Consider the following 19,008-nt stretch of genomic DNA (forward strand, 5'->3'; position numbering starts at 1 on the left):
ATATTGACTATATTAATATATATAATAAAATACTAATCAATAAATGTTTAAAAGCATTATGTAATTTAGTATAATAATGTATTATTTACTTTCTATATTTTACAGATTTTCTACGATGATAAAAATTGAAAGTGACGCACGTAAAATGAGTGAATGTTGTATGTAATTTTTTTTCCCCGTGAAAGAATAATCGCAAATTAAGGTCAGTGTGCTTTTATGTATATTTAAAATGATTAGAACAATAATATTCAATATTAGCTGAATTATAATTCAACTAATATTGAGATATTATTGTTTTAATATTAATTAAATACTACATTTTAATTTAGTATCTGTTACGTTTTTTGTATTTTGAAAGAACTAATGGCGGTAAAATTTTAAATATTCAGGAATAAATGCCCCTATTTCATTGGACAAATATTTCCCTATTCGTCCAATGAAATTCATACTTTTAAATCCGAAACATATTTCATTTTCTTTTAAAATACAAAAATTTAAGGTTATAGCTTGAATTAAATGATGTTTATTCATTATTATGAATTCTAAAATAAATTTTTTAATATCGCTTTTCAGATATAATAATGAAATAAGAAGAAATATTTATATAAATAGAAAAAATAGAGAGGCATCACGTGACTTTGAAATTCAAACTCCTAAATACAGGGTTGCCAATATTAGAAAATGAAATATTATAGTTGGGGAAAAAACTGGCAAAGAAAGTGACGTAAAGGTGTGCAACGTATGCAGTGAAAACAAATAATTATTTTTGTGCGCGAATAAATATGTAATTATAAATAGGAAATGTCAATCAATTGTAACAACTCAAAAGACGAGGAAAATATTATTCTAAAGAAGAATAACTTACAGAAGTATAATTTCTACAACAGGTAAATATTTTCAATTTTTTTTTTAAATTTCAGAATGATGTAACAAACTTTGAAATTTATTGTTCTTAAAAAACGCGGTATTTACTTCTCATTAGTGTTATTTACATTCTGATTTATATGCAAATCTCCTTGAAAATATTCCAAGAATGTTCCTAACCTAAACACAGTATCCCGGCACATATAGTTTATACATGTAGTGTTCCTGACAACGAATTTACAGTTAAATTTTGTAAATTCCATAAAAGTGTACCAAGTGATTGATTTATTTTTGCAAATTATAAGTTAACGTACTATTTATAAACAATGAAACGTATGATAAATGCACAGTTAGCAAAGTTTATTGATTTAAGGTAAAGTACGAATTCTATTCGCAAGTCATTATCACTACATCATTATCATGTTTTGTTTTTCATTGTTTTTGCAGTTTGTCTTTTTTTATTTATTGAATATACAATTGCTACTTGTAAATTCAACTAACCTATAAAAGTATTTTTTATTGTAGGTTAGTTAGTTTGAAAACTAAAATTTAATTATTATACATATTTTATAGTTTTTAAATTACATAAGGAAAATGAATTATATTTATTAAATTATTACAATTATGATGATATTGTGATATTAATTATATGAAATAAATTTTTGATTGCAATATTGTAGATAATATAACTATTTTTGAAGATCGGAAATAACACGAGAATGAATTTATTTTCAGTCAAAACACATGTGATCCTTCTGTTGAAACAACAAACTTGTCAGAGAACATGACAGACGATGCTGATCAAAAGGATAATGGAAAATCACGTCATTCAAAAAGACATAATCGTAAAAAGCATCGTGAATGTAGAATGTGTGTATTTACATAAAAAAAATTATTTAAAAACTTTTCTATTTACAATAAATAATTAAAAAATTATTTTTCAGTCTCGCTAAATGCGAAAAGGTTATACAGAGTAAATTAAATTCAAGTCAACAGAGTAGTTTGGATGCAATGATTTTCAATGAAATGTGTGATAAGGCCGACATTGTTCGCGATAATGAAACAAAAAAGGAATTAGCTAAAGAAGGATGTCGAAAAGTTAAAAGATGTCTAAAATTACTTCGAGGATTTGATAAAGATTTAAAACTTGATATTGCAGCTGCACAACTTGACAGAAACGATGAAGCAATGCCTCCTACTCCTAATAATATTAAAGTAATATTTTAATTTAATAATTAAGACTATAAATATTAAATAAACAATTAAAGATTAATATATAATTTTAATTTAGAAAATGGTATAATGACCTTTCTTTCGTTCAAATCAAATCTTGGCTTTAATTCAAAATAATTATCTATTACAGATTGAGACTCGAAATAGATTTCGAAGTCTGTGTTCGAAACCAGTTGATGTAGAGGAGAAGTTTAATGAATCTCAGGACAAGGAACTTCTAAGCATCACTGAAACCGAACCGGCTCTTCATTCTCCTCGGACCCAAAGTCTCAAGGAGAGAGAATTGTTTCATGACACTTTTTCATTTCTGATAAAACTCGTACGAATCTATTATTTAATTTTATTTTTGTTCCTTAGTTATTTAATATTAATATTATTAATTTAATATTTGCTTGCTCTAATTCTTTTTTTAGGGAAGTTCGGACAAAGAACGAAACAATTGCCATCGTCAAATGAGTAGAGAAGAAACGAGATGGCAAAACGAATTGAAAGATTTAATTTGGCTTGAATTACAAGCTAATAAAGCAGATCGAAGTCCCATGGCTCAAGATGAATTTCTTTGTAAACAACGAGAAGCTGTTGGTCCATTACTTAGGGAAATACTCGAATATCGGTGAGAGATAATTTTTAATTTACTGAATTATTTTTTTCATTAATTAAAAAAAGAGAAAATTTTCGGATTAATGTAAAATTTTGTATTTTAACAGATATTGTATAGTCGAGAATATCAATAATACCTGTGGATCAGCTTCAACAAACGATGAGGAATCCTGTAAATTTTTAACTACACCCAACAATATCGAGTACACCGTTTGTTCTGGATGTCTCTCTATGTATTGCCGAGCTTGTGTTCGAACTCAAATCGACGCTTTGAAACAAGTTGAAGTATTACTTGCGCGACTTGAGGCTGCGGAAACACTTTTTCCATCGTCGCAAGCTTTTGCAAGTCAATATCCACTCAGTAAAAGTCTCGAATTTACTGGCAGAGTAAAAGCCATGTGTCTCTGGTATGTATGAAAATAATGTTTTTGAATATTAGAAACTAAAAATTATTAATCGTAACTTTTTAGTAAATCGAATTTTATTAGATTGAATTTTTATGTAGATAAATTTTGATAATGTGGATTAATTGATTAATTAAATTTTACTAAAGGTACAATATGACTCGTCAACATCGACTCAAATTATTAATATTGGGAAAATTATTGATGTTGTTACACACGAAAAAGAAACATGACGATAATACTGACAGCGGTTTCGGGTATGATTACTCTTTTTTTTACTTTTCTCTTTTTTTAATATAGTTTTTTGTGTAAATTAAATTTAGAAATTAATCTTCGTTTGAGTATACAACACAGTGGTTTTTACATTTTTAGATCGCACAATACGAATAGTGATCATTCGATGGAGCAACGTCCATCATTGGTTCGATTTGAAGTGCCTGCTACTGATGATAATACGAGTCCATCTGATAGTAACAATAGTAATACATCACATTCGTCTTCCATCAGTGGTGTCTCGTTTGGAAGGACATATTCTTCTTCATCAGAATCCGCTTTTAGTTACACGGAAGATGAAAAATTAGAGAGACTTGATTTTTACTTAATGGAGTTTGATCGTCAAGCTTACAGGTATGAAAAATTCTAATAATTATTATTATATTATCAAATAAGATTTGATTTTTATTTAAAAATTTTTTATTTTCAATAGGAAATATATAGAGGATGTTTTAAAAACAAGGGGATTGAGGAAAAGTTTAAATTTTTTGGAAAGACTGCACACAACACTTCTTCGAAAAGCAAGACTGTCTTTAGAAAAACATCAAGAAGACTACGATAGTAGTGGAACTGAAGAATATGAAGGCGATGATGAATTAAGACGTTTTGGAGCTTGGAGTCCAGAAGCTATGGAATTAAATTTACCTTCTTACAGGTATTTTAATATATTTCCAACAATTAATATTTATTTTTGACGCGCAAATTGTTTCTAAATCAACATTATATCATTTGATGTGTATGTATTTAAATTTATTTTAGAGCAGCTTTTTTATTTTTATCACGCGTCCCATTGGATGTTATTCATGAGTTTATGAGAATGAGACTGGAACAAAAACCAGAACAACCAAGTCCATTATCAGTTCGTCAATTGATGCGAGAACTTCGCGAGGGTCTTAGAATTGCATGTCTTCATCGAGATCGATTTGCAAGACATTCTCTCGTAGCTATGACTTGTGATAAAAAAGAAAGAGATGCATCTTTTCAACAAGAATTAAATGAATTTGATGCCAGTTTAAAAGCATTTTTTGAAGTTTATCTCGATTATTTGAAACAATGGGTCGAAATGGTGAATCATGATAGTTTTCATAAAAACCTAATCATGGAGGAATGGAATTTTGTTAAATCAATCGCTCCTGATATTGTTGATGGTTATTACATTGCTGGAAAAAAGTTTTGGTAATTATTCATCAATAATTTTTGTATTTTATTTTCAAAACTTTTATATACTTTTTCTTAGAGATATTTTTTATATTTAAATAGAATTTTCTTTTATTTAGTGAAATTGTTCAAATGATGATAAGACAAGTGGTACAATTTCTAACTGAGAAACCTGAAGAACTGAATGAAATCGAATTGTCTAAGGAAGATGAGGAATGGTCGACAAGGTGAGAAATTATTTTCGAATATTTTTAATTTTGTTGATTTCTTATTTAAAGTAATGAATTTTTCATTTTAAGATTTCATTGGATGTCAGTTGGTCGTGAATGGCAGGGAATGTTCGTGAAGGCTCGTGATAATGTCGTAAAAACTGTCAATCTCGCCAAATGTGTAAGACGTGAAATTGAAAATTGGCCGGAATTTAATGATGATTTAAAATCATGCATCGTTTCACTAAAGGTCTGTAATTTTATTAAATAACAAAAATTATAATTTTAAATGAAATTATTAAATTATTATGTTACTTTTTGCAGGAAGCTGTCTTAGATTTAAGAGGACAAATAGTTTTGGTGATTCAAGAGTTTCAAAATAAAATCGATAAAGTAAAAGAACCAATAGAAGTTATTGAGGTTGATTCTTTGGCATTTCGAACGAGAGTCAGAGAAATTTTACATCAAGCATATCGAATGGGATTTGAATATCATAAAGAACTTTGCCGTTTATTTTTATCGGAAGAAAGAGAACTTCTTGTTCGTGATTTGGTTGATTTTGCCTTTTTGTGGATGAATTTTGTGAGAAATCGATGTGAACGTGGGCGAGGTTTACGACCAAGATGGGCAAATCAGGGTTTGGATTATTTAATGACTGTTTGTGAACCACTAAATACGAGACATCTGACTGACGATGAATTCGAAGAATTAAAATCGTGTATGGATCGATGCATTTCTCACGTTATTGGCAGTGCTTCCTCACCGGGAATTAATTCAGAAGGCGAAGGTATTTTTCTTTATATTCGAAAATAATTTTAATACTCTAGTTTAATCAAATACTGTATTTTAGAAATCAATTTATTTTTTAATTAACTTTAATTTAATTAATATTTAATGAAGAAAATTTTTTGTTTGAAGATTTTTTAAACTTTGCAGTTATTTAAGGAATTTTTTTGTTTCTCAGTTATGAAAAAATTATCACATTCGCGTGCATCATCGCCCTCACAGGGACGAAATCGGACATCGAGTTTCAATCAAAAAACTCGAGATTATTTGAAATCTCCGGAAATTTTTGGCTTAATGAAGAAATCGTCATCGCAAACTGCCGTTGATGGAAGCCCGACGACTTCCGAGAATACGTTTACAAGACAAGAAAGGGTTCTACAAGCTGTGCATAAATTGGAGGTTCTCATAAATGAGAAATTGAAAAGTCACGAGCTAATTGGACAAATTACTGACAGGAAAAGTGTTGACAAAATTCACATTAAAGCTAAACGTGTCACTTTCACTTGGCAAAGAGGAATTAAAATAGGTTTGTATTTAAAAAAAAAAGAAAAAAAATAGTTTGAAAGAAATTAAAAAATAATATTTAAAATATTTAATAAAGAAAGTTAAGTAATATTTTTTAATTTAATTTTAACAGGACAGGGGCGTTTTGGAAAAGTTTATACTGTTGTTAACAATCAAACAGGAGAGCTTTTAGCCATGAAAGAAGTTCAACTTCAACCTGGTGATCACAGAGCTATTAAAAGGATTGTAGAAGAGCTTCAAATTTTCGAAGGGATTCAACATCAACATTTGGTGCGTTATTATGGTTTGGAGATTCACAGGGTAAGTATTATTAATTTTCAAATTATTAAAAGTTAAAAAAGTTATGCTGCTACTAACAAACAAATATTTTTTCGTACAATACAAAAAATATAAATCAAAGAGCATAAAATAGGATTAAATTTCTGATTCTTTTTTTTAGGAGGAAATGTTGATATTCATGGAATTTTGCGCGGAAGGCACCCTCGAAAGTTTGGTTGCTGGAAGTGAAATTGGATTACCTGAAACATTAGTCCGAAAATATACAAATCAGATGCTTCTTGCGGTTGCTGTACTTCATGCCCATGGAATAGTTCACCGAGATATTAAAAGTATTTATATAATTTTACAAAAACTAAGAAAATTGCAAAAATAAAAGAAAATATTAGAAAAATAATAAAATTATTCAACATTTTTAGTAAAATGATATTTTTGTTTTTACAGCTGCCAACATATTTTTAACAAATGAAGGAAATTGCCTGAAATTGGGAGATTTTGGTTGCGCAGTTCAAATTAAGGCACACACGACAATGCCAGGTGAATTGCAAGGTTTCGTTGGTACTCAAGCCTATATGGCACCGGAAATTTTCATGAAAAACGAAAGCAGTGGACATGGCAGAGCAGCGGATATTTGGTCCGTTGGATGCTGCGTTGTTGAAATGTCCAGTGGCCGAAGACCTTGGTCAGAATTCGATTCCAATTATCAAATAATGTTCAAGGTATGATTAATTTTCTTTTCTAAAAAAAAATACTACTCTCATAAGCAATTTTCTAAATTATTTACTAAATTTACTCTTTAATATTCAAAATTTAAAAGTAAATTATAGTAAAATAAAAATAATTTTAAACAAATTCAAATTGAAATTTAAAACAGTTTTAAAAATTAAGGTAACGCTTTGTTACGAATTTCTAGTTATTAAGTATGAAAAATCTATGGGTGGAGGATAGTGATATTAAAATTAAGGTTCTGTATAGGTTGGTATGGGAGAATCTCCTGCGCCGCCAAAAAATCTTTCTCAGGAAGGAATTGACTTTATTCAAAAATGTTTACAACATGATTCGAGAAAACGACCAACTGCCAATTCTCTTCTTTCTCACAGCTTCGCACGCGCCTATGATGACGTGAATGCTGATTTATCGTCTCGATTGTGAAAAAAAACAACAAAATACTTCGTTAATTGTGATTACTCCCTTAATATGCAATCTCAAAATCAAATTTGCCTTTAATTTTGAAAATCTGCGAACGAGCAAGTTTTTGCATCGAACATATTTTTCAAAAAAAAAAATCTTGCTCCATCAGACAGTTGAATATTTTTCTCAGTATCTTCGAAAAACTGTCACTTCTCTTCTATATAATTGTAAATATAGTACTTACTTCGCAAACTCCATACTCAATGGAAATAATGGCTAGTGATAGGCAATTTGATAAAATTAAGATCAACCTCTATGAGGTAATGAAAATAATTGTCGTATAATGTTTATTGTTTAAAGTTTTAAGAAATTTTAGTTTTAAATGCCGATCAAACATAGAAATTGGGTTCATTCGCTATAATACAGTTATTTAAAAAATTCGTAAACTTTGGTATGGAATAGTTTTCCTCAAATTAATCTATTGGTGAACATTTTTACAGAAAATGTCACATTTTAGGGCGTATTATTAAATTCAAAATTAATTAAAACATTAATTAAACAATTAAAAACAATGAAAGATGAAATAGTAAAAAATATCAGTTTTTCAAAATTTAAAAATATTGGAATTTGCGAAACTTTTAAATCAATTCTAAAAAAAGCCAAAGTTTCAGAATTTAAAAAATAGATTGCAACCGATTTCGTTGAGTTTCTTGGATTGATCCAAATACAAAAATAGAAAATAGAAAGATAAATAAATAAAATATGGAATATGTGACGTTATAAAAATTAAAATAGAAAGTCAAAAAATATGAATATAGATGTAAGATATGAAAAAAATATAGATATTTTAAGAAAATAAATATAGGAATATAAAAAGTATAGGATATAAAATATAAAAATAGGAATATATAAAAAAAAATTGATTCTTCGTAATAAAGTCGAACGAATAATGTACTCATGACTATTTTGAATAAAAATGACAACTCGAATAGATGTTGTAACAGAATTTATTTCTGCACAACGAAACATACATTTAGCTTATTATAAGTTAAATTTCTTACGAAGGTACGTTGTACGTGTACTTTGTATGCTTTCCGTAGAAATAGAAAGTCAAGTTTGCTTCATTAATTTACACTAGGCAACGTTTACATACACGCGAAGCGATTTTATATGCGAGGCAGTAGAAATTTTTCTTTTTTGTAAATATTTTTTTATTGCATCTTCATCATATTTTTCATATGCTTTTGTTTTGTTATATAATATTAAATTTTTTTTTTTGAATCCACCTCGCGTATTAAAGTGCTCTATTTATAAATGAATTTTGTCTAGAAGAAGCGACTTACACTCATAAAACATTTTTCACGCATGCATTCTATCACTTAATATTACGATTACTTTCAATATGTTTTTTGGGGGCTTTCGCCTGATATGTTTTTTTTATTCCTGGCCGCAAAAAAAGTGCGATCACAAATCTCGCGATATGTTAAAATCGACACTCTCTATATTATTTTCTATATTCTTAAAACTAATATACAATAGGTATTTTGTTTGCGTTTAAGAATTAAGCGTGAAAAATTTTCTTTTTAGAAACGTAATAAGAAATTTTTTTTTTTTTTTTAGAAACTTTCTCTAGAAGCTCAAATTGTAGATGATTTTGACGATTTGAAAATATTTTTTTTTTGTGTATAAAAAAATTATTTTTACTGGTGTTAGTATGTAGTTTGCAAATTTTCCCGTCTTGTGCTTTTATTTCTATATAATTTTTCACGCTCATTTTTTCCGAGATATATCTGTACACATATTCTTTAATTAAATATTTCTCTTTCTCTGTTTTTTTTTTTATAACAAGAACGAAGAGGCACATCCTGCGTATATTTTCTAAATAATTTTTCAGTACGAAAAACGTGCGATATATATGTGTATTTATAATAATCATCTGAAAAAATGTCTAAATCAAACTTAACAGAGGAGAAAATGTTTCGTAAAATATTAATATTTCTATCACTATTTTCTCCAGTCTAAATTGAGGGCAAGTTATAGGTAGCGATATAATAACGTTTATTCGTTAATTTGAAATAAATATACTTAATCCTTTTCAGGATAACAGGATGTAATTCTAGGTTTCTAATATCTATGATTTGAGTTTTTTTTGGTACGATCAGTGATCTCTTGCTATTAGGAGTGAAATTACATTTTGTGTGTGTTTTCGTCTAATGTTTAGATTGTAAAACATTTTTAATTTTTCTCGGCTTTTTAACATTTTTGTCATTTGTGTTTATGTATTTAATTAATAATTTACATTTAATTTTATGATTTAATTAATTATATGTGTGGATATAATTAAATGTATGTTTAATAAATTGTAATTTTTTAGGTAATATGATAATCGTCGAATTCGAGAAAATACGTGTCTTTTAATAGAGAAAAAGGAAAATTATTGCCAAGTTATTTTTCCAGGATTTTGTTACTTCACTCCAAATGACGGTGAGAATATATTTTTTTATTTTCTAAAAATTATATAGTTTATGGAGGGATAGCGCGATAGATAGATAGATTGATAGCTATCGTCGACGACTTTTAGACATGAAAGAAAGTCTGTCGTCGACCTACCTAAGAATTGGACAAGAGTTACTGTGCGGGCGCCAAGTCGAGCAACTGGCCACTTTTTTTTGCGATACACAAAATCATTGGAGATTCTCCCTTAGCGAGGAAATTAATTTATTTTTCATTTCTTTACAGTCGAAATTTTATTTTCGGAAAGTTATATTCTTTTATTAAATTTTGTTGTAAAAATGAAAAAAAAATTATTATGATTCTCAAAAATAAATTAATAAAATTAAGTACCATGAATCAGGAGATTATGTAATTAAATTAATTATGAAATGATAAATTAATTTTGTTATTAATTGCACAAATTTTTGGAGTTCTCCAATGATAGAATTATGATTTGAAAGACATTGAAAACAGTCTAGATATGCTACGATTACAATACGATTGATATGCTACAAATTTTCTACTACATGCAATTACTTATTTTCTATATTTGACTCAGTCGCGTCGTTGATACATAAATTAACATAAATCTTATTTTCCAAAAAATTACATTTCATCAGTCATTAATCTATTGTTTGTACAAAATGAAAATAATTAAGAATTAATTGCAAAATAATTTACAATTCATTCTTAATTATGTTCCTTTTGTTTAACAAAGTTTAAATATTCTTCAGTTTACGAAAAAGAAAAAATTCTTGAAATTTTTAAAGATTTATGTTGATTTAATTCTATTTATTTTAATTATTTTTTTTTTTCTTATAAATTAAGCACTGTTTGTGTTTACAATCGAAAAAGTTATTAATTTAACAAACATAACGTATTTTCACAAAAAGTTTAACATTTTTTTAAACTTATTTTGTAATTAACATTTTCATGATTAATATTTTCATAACTAATAATTTTTATAAACAATATTTTTTAATTAATATTTTTGTTGTATTTTTTAATTAATCTAATAATAATATTAATATATTTTTTTTCTTTAATAACAATTCAGTAAACTCTTCAAATCAAATTACATCAACAAAATAAGTTATATGCATTTTTCTTTCATAGAAAATAGAAATGACAAATAGTTATTCTTTTTTTTTAAAATATTTTCTATATTAGTGCACGCACATAAATATATGATAATTAATTGGCATTCTCCAGTTGAGAGATATGCTTTATTATTATACTATACATATATACTATATATGATATAATTTATAATCAATTTCTTCACTCTAATCGTGATTTTGATAAATACTTTTCATCTGTTAACAAGTGTAATTATTAGGTACATGTTCGATCAATGTATGAGATTTGATTCTCGTCGAGAGGACGAGACAGAAAACAAGTGCGGTTTTCTTAATTAGCGATGAACAAAATATAATATCGAGTCTCTATTTAATTTTCAGAAGCTTTTGTTTTTTATAAAATAATTTTTATTTATTTGCAAAAAAATATTCAATTCACAAATTAATTAAAAATTAATTCTCAATTCCATTTGTCGTTGATAAATTCCTATTTTCGTATTTTTATTAATTGTTTTAAATTGACTACGTCTTAGTTAATTTAAATTATTATTATTATTATTAATTTTAATGTAATTAATTAACAAATTTTATTTAATTAATATTTGTTGTTTTTTCTTAAACAAATTGCTTCTGAAACTATTTATAATAAATTATCACTTGTCGATTATATTTTGAATATCGCTGTTCTCGATTCTCATTGTACAATAAAATTTTCTAGTTTTAAGCGTAAATATTATTACACATAGTACCATTATTTTCTTCTTCGTTATTCTATATACTTTCGTTTTATCGTGCTCACTTGTTTCTCACTTTTCTTATACAATAAGAAAAAATCCAATAAAATCCATTTTTTGGTAATTTTTTTTTTTCGGAAAATTTAAGAAGGCAAATTTGGTTAAAATTTCCAAGTAATTTTTCAAAAAAAAGTGAGTTTAAACGTTCCATTAGAAATATATTTCGGTTTTAACTAAATTATCCCAGTTAAAATATTCTAAATAGAAATATTATGTGTGTGTATTTCATTTTGATAAAATCGATCATTCATCTTGATATGTTTTTAGTTTCATTATATAATTATTTTATTTAATATATTGACTTTTTGTTTTCTATGTTTTTCTTCTCTTTAATATTTAAATTATTTCTTTATATATATTTATTTATTTAGTAAGATAGGACCTTTCTTTCCTTTAATACAGACTTGGTCTGGTCATATTTTTTTCTTCTTTTTTTTTTTATAAATAATTTGAGAACTATTGTGAAGTATTTTTCAACATTGAAGCCATGTCCTGCATGCTACGTTCGAGAACTTGTGCAAATCTTAAAGCATTCGTTCTTCCATCGCTGTGAAAAGCTGAGATGGAAAATATAAATCCGTTTTTGCGCAAATTATAACCACAGCCATAACCATCCGGAACCACTGGTCCATATCCCGCAATCACATCATTTTTCGTTGTTATCTAAATTTTTATTTTTCAATTTATTTGCAATAAAAAAATATTATTTTTCTGAAAAAAAAAATAATGAAAACTCACCTGCGATGTTGATAGAGCAAAATGATTGATTTTTTTATAGACATCATCCATAAAAATCTCTGGAACTTCTTCTCCAGCTTCAATGGCTGCATATCGTAGACCCATTAAATGATTATCTATTCCAAGACCATGAATATTGTCCGCTATCTCTTTTGCTTGTCGTTGCACAGCCAAATCGAATAATTCTCTAATTTTTTGCTCCTAAGATACAAAAAAATGTAAATCTTGAGAAAATTATTACTTTTCAATTAACCAAATTTATAAGGTTGCAAATTCTAATAATTCACTTGGAAGAAAACTAATTTTATTTTTAAGAATAAATTTTAACGTTCAGAAATTTAAATCAATATATTTGAAAATTTATTTTCACACCTTATGGAAGAATTTTCCAAACGAAATTCATTTCATTGAAATGAAAATATTTTCCATTCTCGCATATAATGGAAATATTTTTCAAAATGGAAAATTTTTCTCATTACATAAATAAAGTTAGTTTTCAAAAGAAGAAATAATAAATGACGTTTATTTTATGTTGCAGCATTCGTTGAAATGGAATTACAATTGTAATTTCCTGCATAGTTATTATTTTGGGAAAATGAAATGTGGAGTAAACTGATGGAGAATGAAGCCCGCTGAAATAACAAATGGGGTAATTGAGAAAGCACAACGATCTCTTGGAAAGAAGCTGAAGAATCGAGAAAACGGATAGGGGAGGAATAGAAAAAGAAACAAAATATAGAGAAAAAGGTCTCTGGAGAATGTTCCCAAACAGTGACCAGGAAGTGACTGTATACACTTCTTTTTTTTCGAGGATTTTGCAAACACTCGATTGAAGATAAGGGACAACGAGATAAGGTAACTTAATTGATTGCCATTTTCAGAGATGAGCCTTCATCATCTTTAGCCTCTTTTTTTTCCTTCTTCTTTTTCTCCATCAATTGTTACAGTGCAAACAACCTCTGCCTATAACTAATACACACAACTTCTCAACTATTAGAAATATATACCTCATCATATATTGATACAATGAAATAATATTGTTTTAATGAGAAACGAGATTAATAAAAAAAATTTCAGTGTTGCGTGAGATATTAGTTGTTTAAAAATTTAGAAAACATTATTTTTTTTAAACGAATGTTTGCTTATTATGGCAAATGATTACAACACTGAATTTTTAATAATACAAAAATTACACAAAATGACAAATCTCACTAAATCGAAATTAGAAATTTCAAAAAAAAATTTTTTTGACTAATTTAGATTTAGTGAGTGATAAATAAAAATGATGCAGAGAAATAATGAATTGTTAATTAAACAAAACTAATATAATCATTAACGAAATAATATAAAATACGTGACAAATTTTTCTATAAAACTTAAATAAGGCGTAAAAATAAAAATTTGACTTAAAGTGAAAAGTAAAATATATTTTCAAAAATAATATAAAATGCGCCATGCTTATATGATAAACGAAGATACGTCACAATATTATAAATATATATCAATTAACTATAAACTATTTACATCAAGGCGTGAAAAAAAAAAATCTTTTCAGGGAGAAAATTTAATATAAAATCAAATTCATTGATCGTAAAATAAATTATGATAAAATTTAATGAAAATAAAAATGATAATAATATTTCTATGCCCTGTAAAGATTTAATGGAAGCATGACAACGATGTTGAACTGCTTTTTTTTTGTAAACATAAGCAGTAACACAAAATTTATTACTGCACAGCAGAACGTCATTAAAGAAAGGGAAGGTTCCAGTTACACTGTAAATGGTGAACTGAACTCTTTTAGAGCCTTCCTCTTGCAAGTTGGTGGGTTGATTTCCGGCCTGAATTTCTGGGTCGCCTTGACACATTGCTTTTGCCCATGCTAACGCCTCGGGAGTTGCTGACCTGATAACGTCCACTCGACCTAATGCAAATCTCCTGATTCCTGCACTCTCGTACGTTGCCACAAGTTGACCGTGCAACCTTAGAAAAAAAAAATTCTGTCACCTTTTTTCTTGATAATTAATGATTAATGCAATTTTAATTAAAAAGAAGAATAAAAATAATTATTACTAATATAAAATTATGAAATCCCTTAATTTTAGCCAAAAATTGAATTTTCATAATTTATTTCTTTTTTACCAATAGAAAAGAAAGAAAATAGAGGAATTTTTTTTTCATTTGTAATTTCTTTAATTTAATTCCTGTTTATTGAATTAATTCTTTTTCTCTAATGTTTTAGGTACCTGAAATAAGTTAATTGGAGAGCCAACTGAATGTAAGCATCAGGACTAATCTTGCAAGATTTTATAAATTCCTTTGTATAATCCTTGAACCAAAGAATGCAGATATCCAGATCTTCAACCAAGCTATGTGAGTAGAGCATAAAAATTAATTAAACTAGTTAATTAAAATTTCCTTTTAGTATTCATCCAGATTTAATAAAAATTTTATATTTTCCATCACTATAAAATCTTTCATTTTTTTTATTGAAATTAAAATAATAATTATAAAAAAAAGGATTATTTAAAAATTACAAAGATTTGACGGTGGAAAATTATTTTTTTGAATCTATATGAAAAAAAACAGTTATTTGAGAATATTAAAAAATAAAACTTACGCGTCGAAAGTAGTCATTGCATCTCTAATGTCATTTTTGCTTTGTTCAGATAAAAACCATTCGAGTTTTTCCGGATTTGGAAGATGTGACGGAACAGGATCTTCTTCTGGTGGTGGCATTGCATCCACATTATCAGTTAAATCCTCGAAAGCCTTGAAAATAGCCGGTGCTTCTCCCGCTGAATGCTCGTAAGTCATGCCCCATAAACCATCCTGAAATTTACAATTAAATTATTTTAAAAAAAATTTTATTTTATTTAGAAAAATTCAGTTTTTAAAAAAATTTCAAATTTTTAAACTGGTTTTAATTATTTCAAAATACATTTTAAAAAAAATTAAAATTTCTATTCTAGTTAAAATTTTAAATTACAAGTAAAATTAAATTTAAATTTTGTGAAACTTTTTTTAAATAAAAAAAAAATTAAAAATATTTATTCGTGAGATATTAACTCTCTTTACACTTCATTATAAATTAAGCTATGACGAAAGAAATAATAGTGAGGATTTTCCATTTCCGTGATATTAGAAAGAAAGAAAAAATAGTTTATGTAGTGTGTTAACGATCCTTATATGAATTCTCACAGTTTTGCGATGATTAGCGATACTTTAGTACTTTCTCTGCACTTCGCCATTGGGCAAGTGCTTTTTATCGGTGTCAGGGACTTACATATGGATATATATACAAAGAGAGTGCATTTTACGAAATTACAAGAGGAGAGGATTTCGCTTGGATCTTCTCAAGTTACATCGTCATAATGAGCTACTTAATGATACTCATAAGCTCAATTCATTGCTACTTGTAATATTTTACTTTTTAGTGCAATCTTCAAATTATAAATTACAAAAGAAGACAAATAAAATTTATTAGTTTTCGTTAAAAATAAAATGTTTTTGCCAAATTGAATAAAAAAATTAAATTGAAATTAAATTATCCTATTCTGTAAATTGACTTGTTTCTAATGAATTAATTAATACAGTTTGAAATTTGGAAATTTTAATTATCAATTATGTAAATTTAATAATCTTAAAGTATTTTAAATATATATGTACTTTGCCAAGAATTGCGTGGAAGGTTTTATCAAACCACCGATTAGCTCCTAGATGTCTAGATCCACCGCCATGTAGAGTGTGATGTAAAACATTTGCATAATCTCGGTCGCCAATCCATTTATCTTCTTTTCTATAAGGATTGTTAAAAGTTCCTGGGAGAACATCGTCGTCAATGCAAATCATACAAAGACACCTTTCCATCAATTCAATATTGTGTCGATTTCGTTCATCTGCAAATTTTTTTTTTTTAATTAAATTTGCTTTCAAAATAAACCTTGAAATTTAATATTTTATCAATTAATTATATTTAATATATTAATTAATTGAAACCCTCCAATTAGTTCTCGGTTTTATTTCAAATATTTTGAGTTTTAGGTCAAAGAATTAAATATTTAATTTAAATAAAAGAACGTAAATTTCGAAAAAAAATGGAAAAGGCAATAAATGTTTAATTGTAACATTGATAAGAGGGTTTTTTTTTATCTAGAAAGGACTTTTTACTGGAAGAATTTATCCTTTTACGATAGGTCTATAAACGTTGTGTTTCCCCGACCACAAGTCGTCGTTAAATCATTATTGCATCAGTTATTCGATTTGAGGCATAGGTCGTAGGGCCTCGTTGAGTAAGGTCGGTTTAGGAAGTTAATGGGTATATCGCGAATATTGGTGCGAAGAGGATGACTCGATAATAATTACAGCACAAATTTATCATGTTTATATGCCTGAAAGAGTATTATTATTTTTCAACTATAAACGCAACTTGATTAAAAATTCTAACTAAATTCTATTATTTTTACAATATCAATGGAATATTGAATTATTGAATTATTTAATTAATTATTATAATTCCAATTTTCAATAAAATAATTTTTTCTTCCTTTTAATAATTCATTATCTACTTGAATATTCTCTAAAATTTATTAGCCCAAATTAAATAAAAAAATTTATTGATAATTTCAATTTTTCTTTCAAAATAAAAATAATAATTTGTTTACTTTTTAGAAGTTCTTCTCGAGCCTTTGCCCAAACGGGTCTTCTGGCAGTCGTGAGGATTCCCACTGGTGGTGTTCTTGGATTTGGCTTTTCTTCCATGATCTTAAGAATTTGTTGAATTAATTCCCCTTCTGTGATTCGACCTCTGTCTGAAGCTCTGACTGGAACGTTGTAAAACTATGCGGCAAAAATGGTAAGTCGAAATGTTTTTTTCTTCTACTTTTTAATATAATATTCAAAAATTGTGTAAAAAAAATTTTTCTAATTACCTGATTGTGATGAGCTACAATTATATGATCCCCGGAAGTGGCTCTATCAAAAATGATTTGCTCATCGGCATCAACACCAGGTCTGCGATAAATTCTCAACATTTGATAATGTTGCGCCATACATAATGATTGCATTGATTTCCCGTCTTTTGTCTTCACTTGATCAATTTCAAGTTCGGATCTGTACAATATTCAAAAATTGACAAAAATTTAATTTTCGCTTGGAACGAAAATTTGTTAGAAAAAATAAATTTAAAATTTGGATATTAATATAGGAATTCTATATTTCAAATCGTTAAGCGTATATAATTTGTATTATATCATTAAAATAGAAATTGCGATATTTCGTAGCATGTCGGAAGAAACAAGGTCTCGTGATTTGAGAATGCCGGATACTAAGGGCTTTGAATTTCTACAGAATCCTCTGCCTTTATGCTCGTTTTCAATAAGATCTTAGAAACCGGATTTCCGTCTCGTCAAGGTTCTGGGATTCCAAATTGATTTCAATGTGGCTTCTTTTTGTCCTGATGTCACTCAATCTGATAATAAGTTCCTTTAAGGTCAGATTTACGTCTCTATGGAAATTAATTCTTCTTCATCTTCATTTTTTATTAATATTTTTTTTTTAAATAAAAAAAAAATATATATATTCCGTAAATTGTGGAACACATTGGTTGATTCGAAGAATATTTTTCTTTTTTCCATGAATTTTGAAATTAATATTCAAGTATTCGCAAAGAATTATAATTATTGTTTAAAAAAATTATTTTGCAAATTTATTTAATTGAAAAACAAATTAAAAAATTCGAAAACTAATTTTGATTAATTAAAAAAGTTTTAGAACAGTAAATTAAAAAAAAAAAAACTGTAGAAACTTTTTTTCTCCAATTAGCTTTGGTTTAATAAATTTGATTAAGCTTCTATTTTCAAGTTCTGCTTACTTAAAAAAATCTGATTCGAACTAGTAATTAAGTTTTTCCAATTACTATATAAAGGACAAAAAAAGAAAGTAGAGTGAAAACAAAAGAATTACCTGTCCAGCAGTTCCTGATAATTAAGAAGTTCAGTTAAAAAGCGAGCGAGAAAAATTGCAGCTTCACGTTGGTTGGTAAAATTTTTTGGTCGTGCTGCCAAACCAGGATTGATGTTGATTGGAAGAGCGAGAGGTATTGAGAGATACATGTCGTTTAGCCACCATTCAGTCACCTGAAATTAAATTCACATAATTAAAAATTTTTTACCTTTTTTTTGTAATTAATTAATTGCATTTTAATTAAATATAAATTTAATGAAAAGTTACTTTTTTTATAAATTATAAAATAATTAATTATTTTCGACAATATTAAACAATTAATCAATTATTCTACAAATTAATTTAATTACTAAATTAATTATTCAATAATTAATCAATTATAAATTTTATTCTCATTTTATTTTTTTCTAAATTTTTTTAAATTAAAAAAATATATTTTTTTTAGTTGAAAAAATTTCTATTCATTTTTTTTATTTGTTTG

General features: G+C 27.0%; 2 protein-coding genes across 3 annotated transcripts in view; one reads left to right on the top strand and one right to left on the bottom strand.

Moving 5' to 3' along the window:
• The first annotated feature begins 681 nt into the window (after positions 1-681).
• Positions 682-10,263, top strand: LOC127284652 (mitogen-activated protein kinase kinase kinase 4). 2 transcript variants are annotated; one of them, XM_051310201.1, is made up of 18 exons: positions 682-887; positions 1,600-1,734; positions 1,809-2,079; positions 2,228-2,416; positions 2,511-2,710; positions 2,805-3,104; positions 3,251-3,358; positions 3,474-3,728; positions 3,808-4,029; positions 4,134-4,550; positions 4,652-4,759; positions 4,832-4,991; positions 5,066-5,528; positions 5,706-6,053; positions 6,165-6,352; positions 6,492-6,660; positions 6,773-7,047; positions 7,304-10,263. In XM_051310201.1, exons 1-18 carry the CDS (start codon positions 802-804, stop codon positions 7,478-7,480), a joined length of 4,071 nt encoding a protein of 1,356 aa, XP_051166158.1. In that variant the 5' UTR covers positions 682-801; the 3' UTR covers positions 7,481-10,263. The 2 variants fall into 2 exon arrangements, with proteins under 2 accessions (XP_051166158.1, XP_051166160.1); XM_051310203.1 differs by lacking the exon at positions 682-887 and adding an exon at positions 1,027-1,237.
• Positions 10,264-12,281: 2,018 nt separating this feature from the next.
• Positions 12,282-19,008, bottom strand: part of LOC127284532 (choline O-acetyltransferase) — a 44,474-nt gene continuing 37,747 nt past the window's right edge. The window contains exons 4-12 of the mRNA XM_051310006.1: positions 18,528-18,700; positions 17,495-17,675; positions 17,228-17,402; positions 16,233-16,462; positions 15,184-15,395; positions 14,810-14,932; positions 14,309-14,546; positions 12,564-12,764; positions 12,282-12,488 (exon numbers count right to left, since the gene is read on the bottom strand). Coding sequence (XP_051165963.1) covers positions 12,282-12,488; positions 12,564-12,764; positions 14,309-14,546; positions 14,810-14,932; positions 15,184-15,395; positions 16,233-16,462; positions 17,228-17,402; positions 17,495-17,675; positions 18,528-18,700 — 1,740 coding nt within the window. The remainder of the gene's footprint in view (positions 12,489-12,563; positions 12,765-14,308; positions 14,547-14,809; positions 14,933-15,183; positions 15,396-16,232; positions 16,463-17,227; positions 17,403-17,494; positions 17,676-18,527; positions 18,701-19,008) is intronic.

Source organism: Leptopilina boulardi, unplaced genomic scaffold (genome assembly GCF_019393585.1).
Source record: "Leptopilina boulardi isolate dan_hultmark-lab unplaced genomic scaffold, ZJU_Lbou_2.1 LbouV2_325, whole genome shotgun sequence".
Taxonomy (NCBI): Eukaryota; Metazoa; Arthropoda; class Insecta; order Hymenoptera; family Figitidae; genus Leptopilina; species Leptopilina boulardi.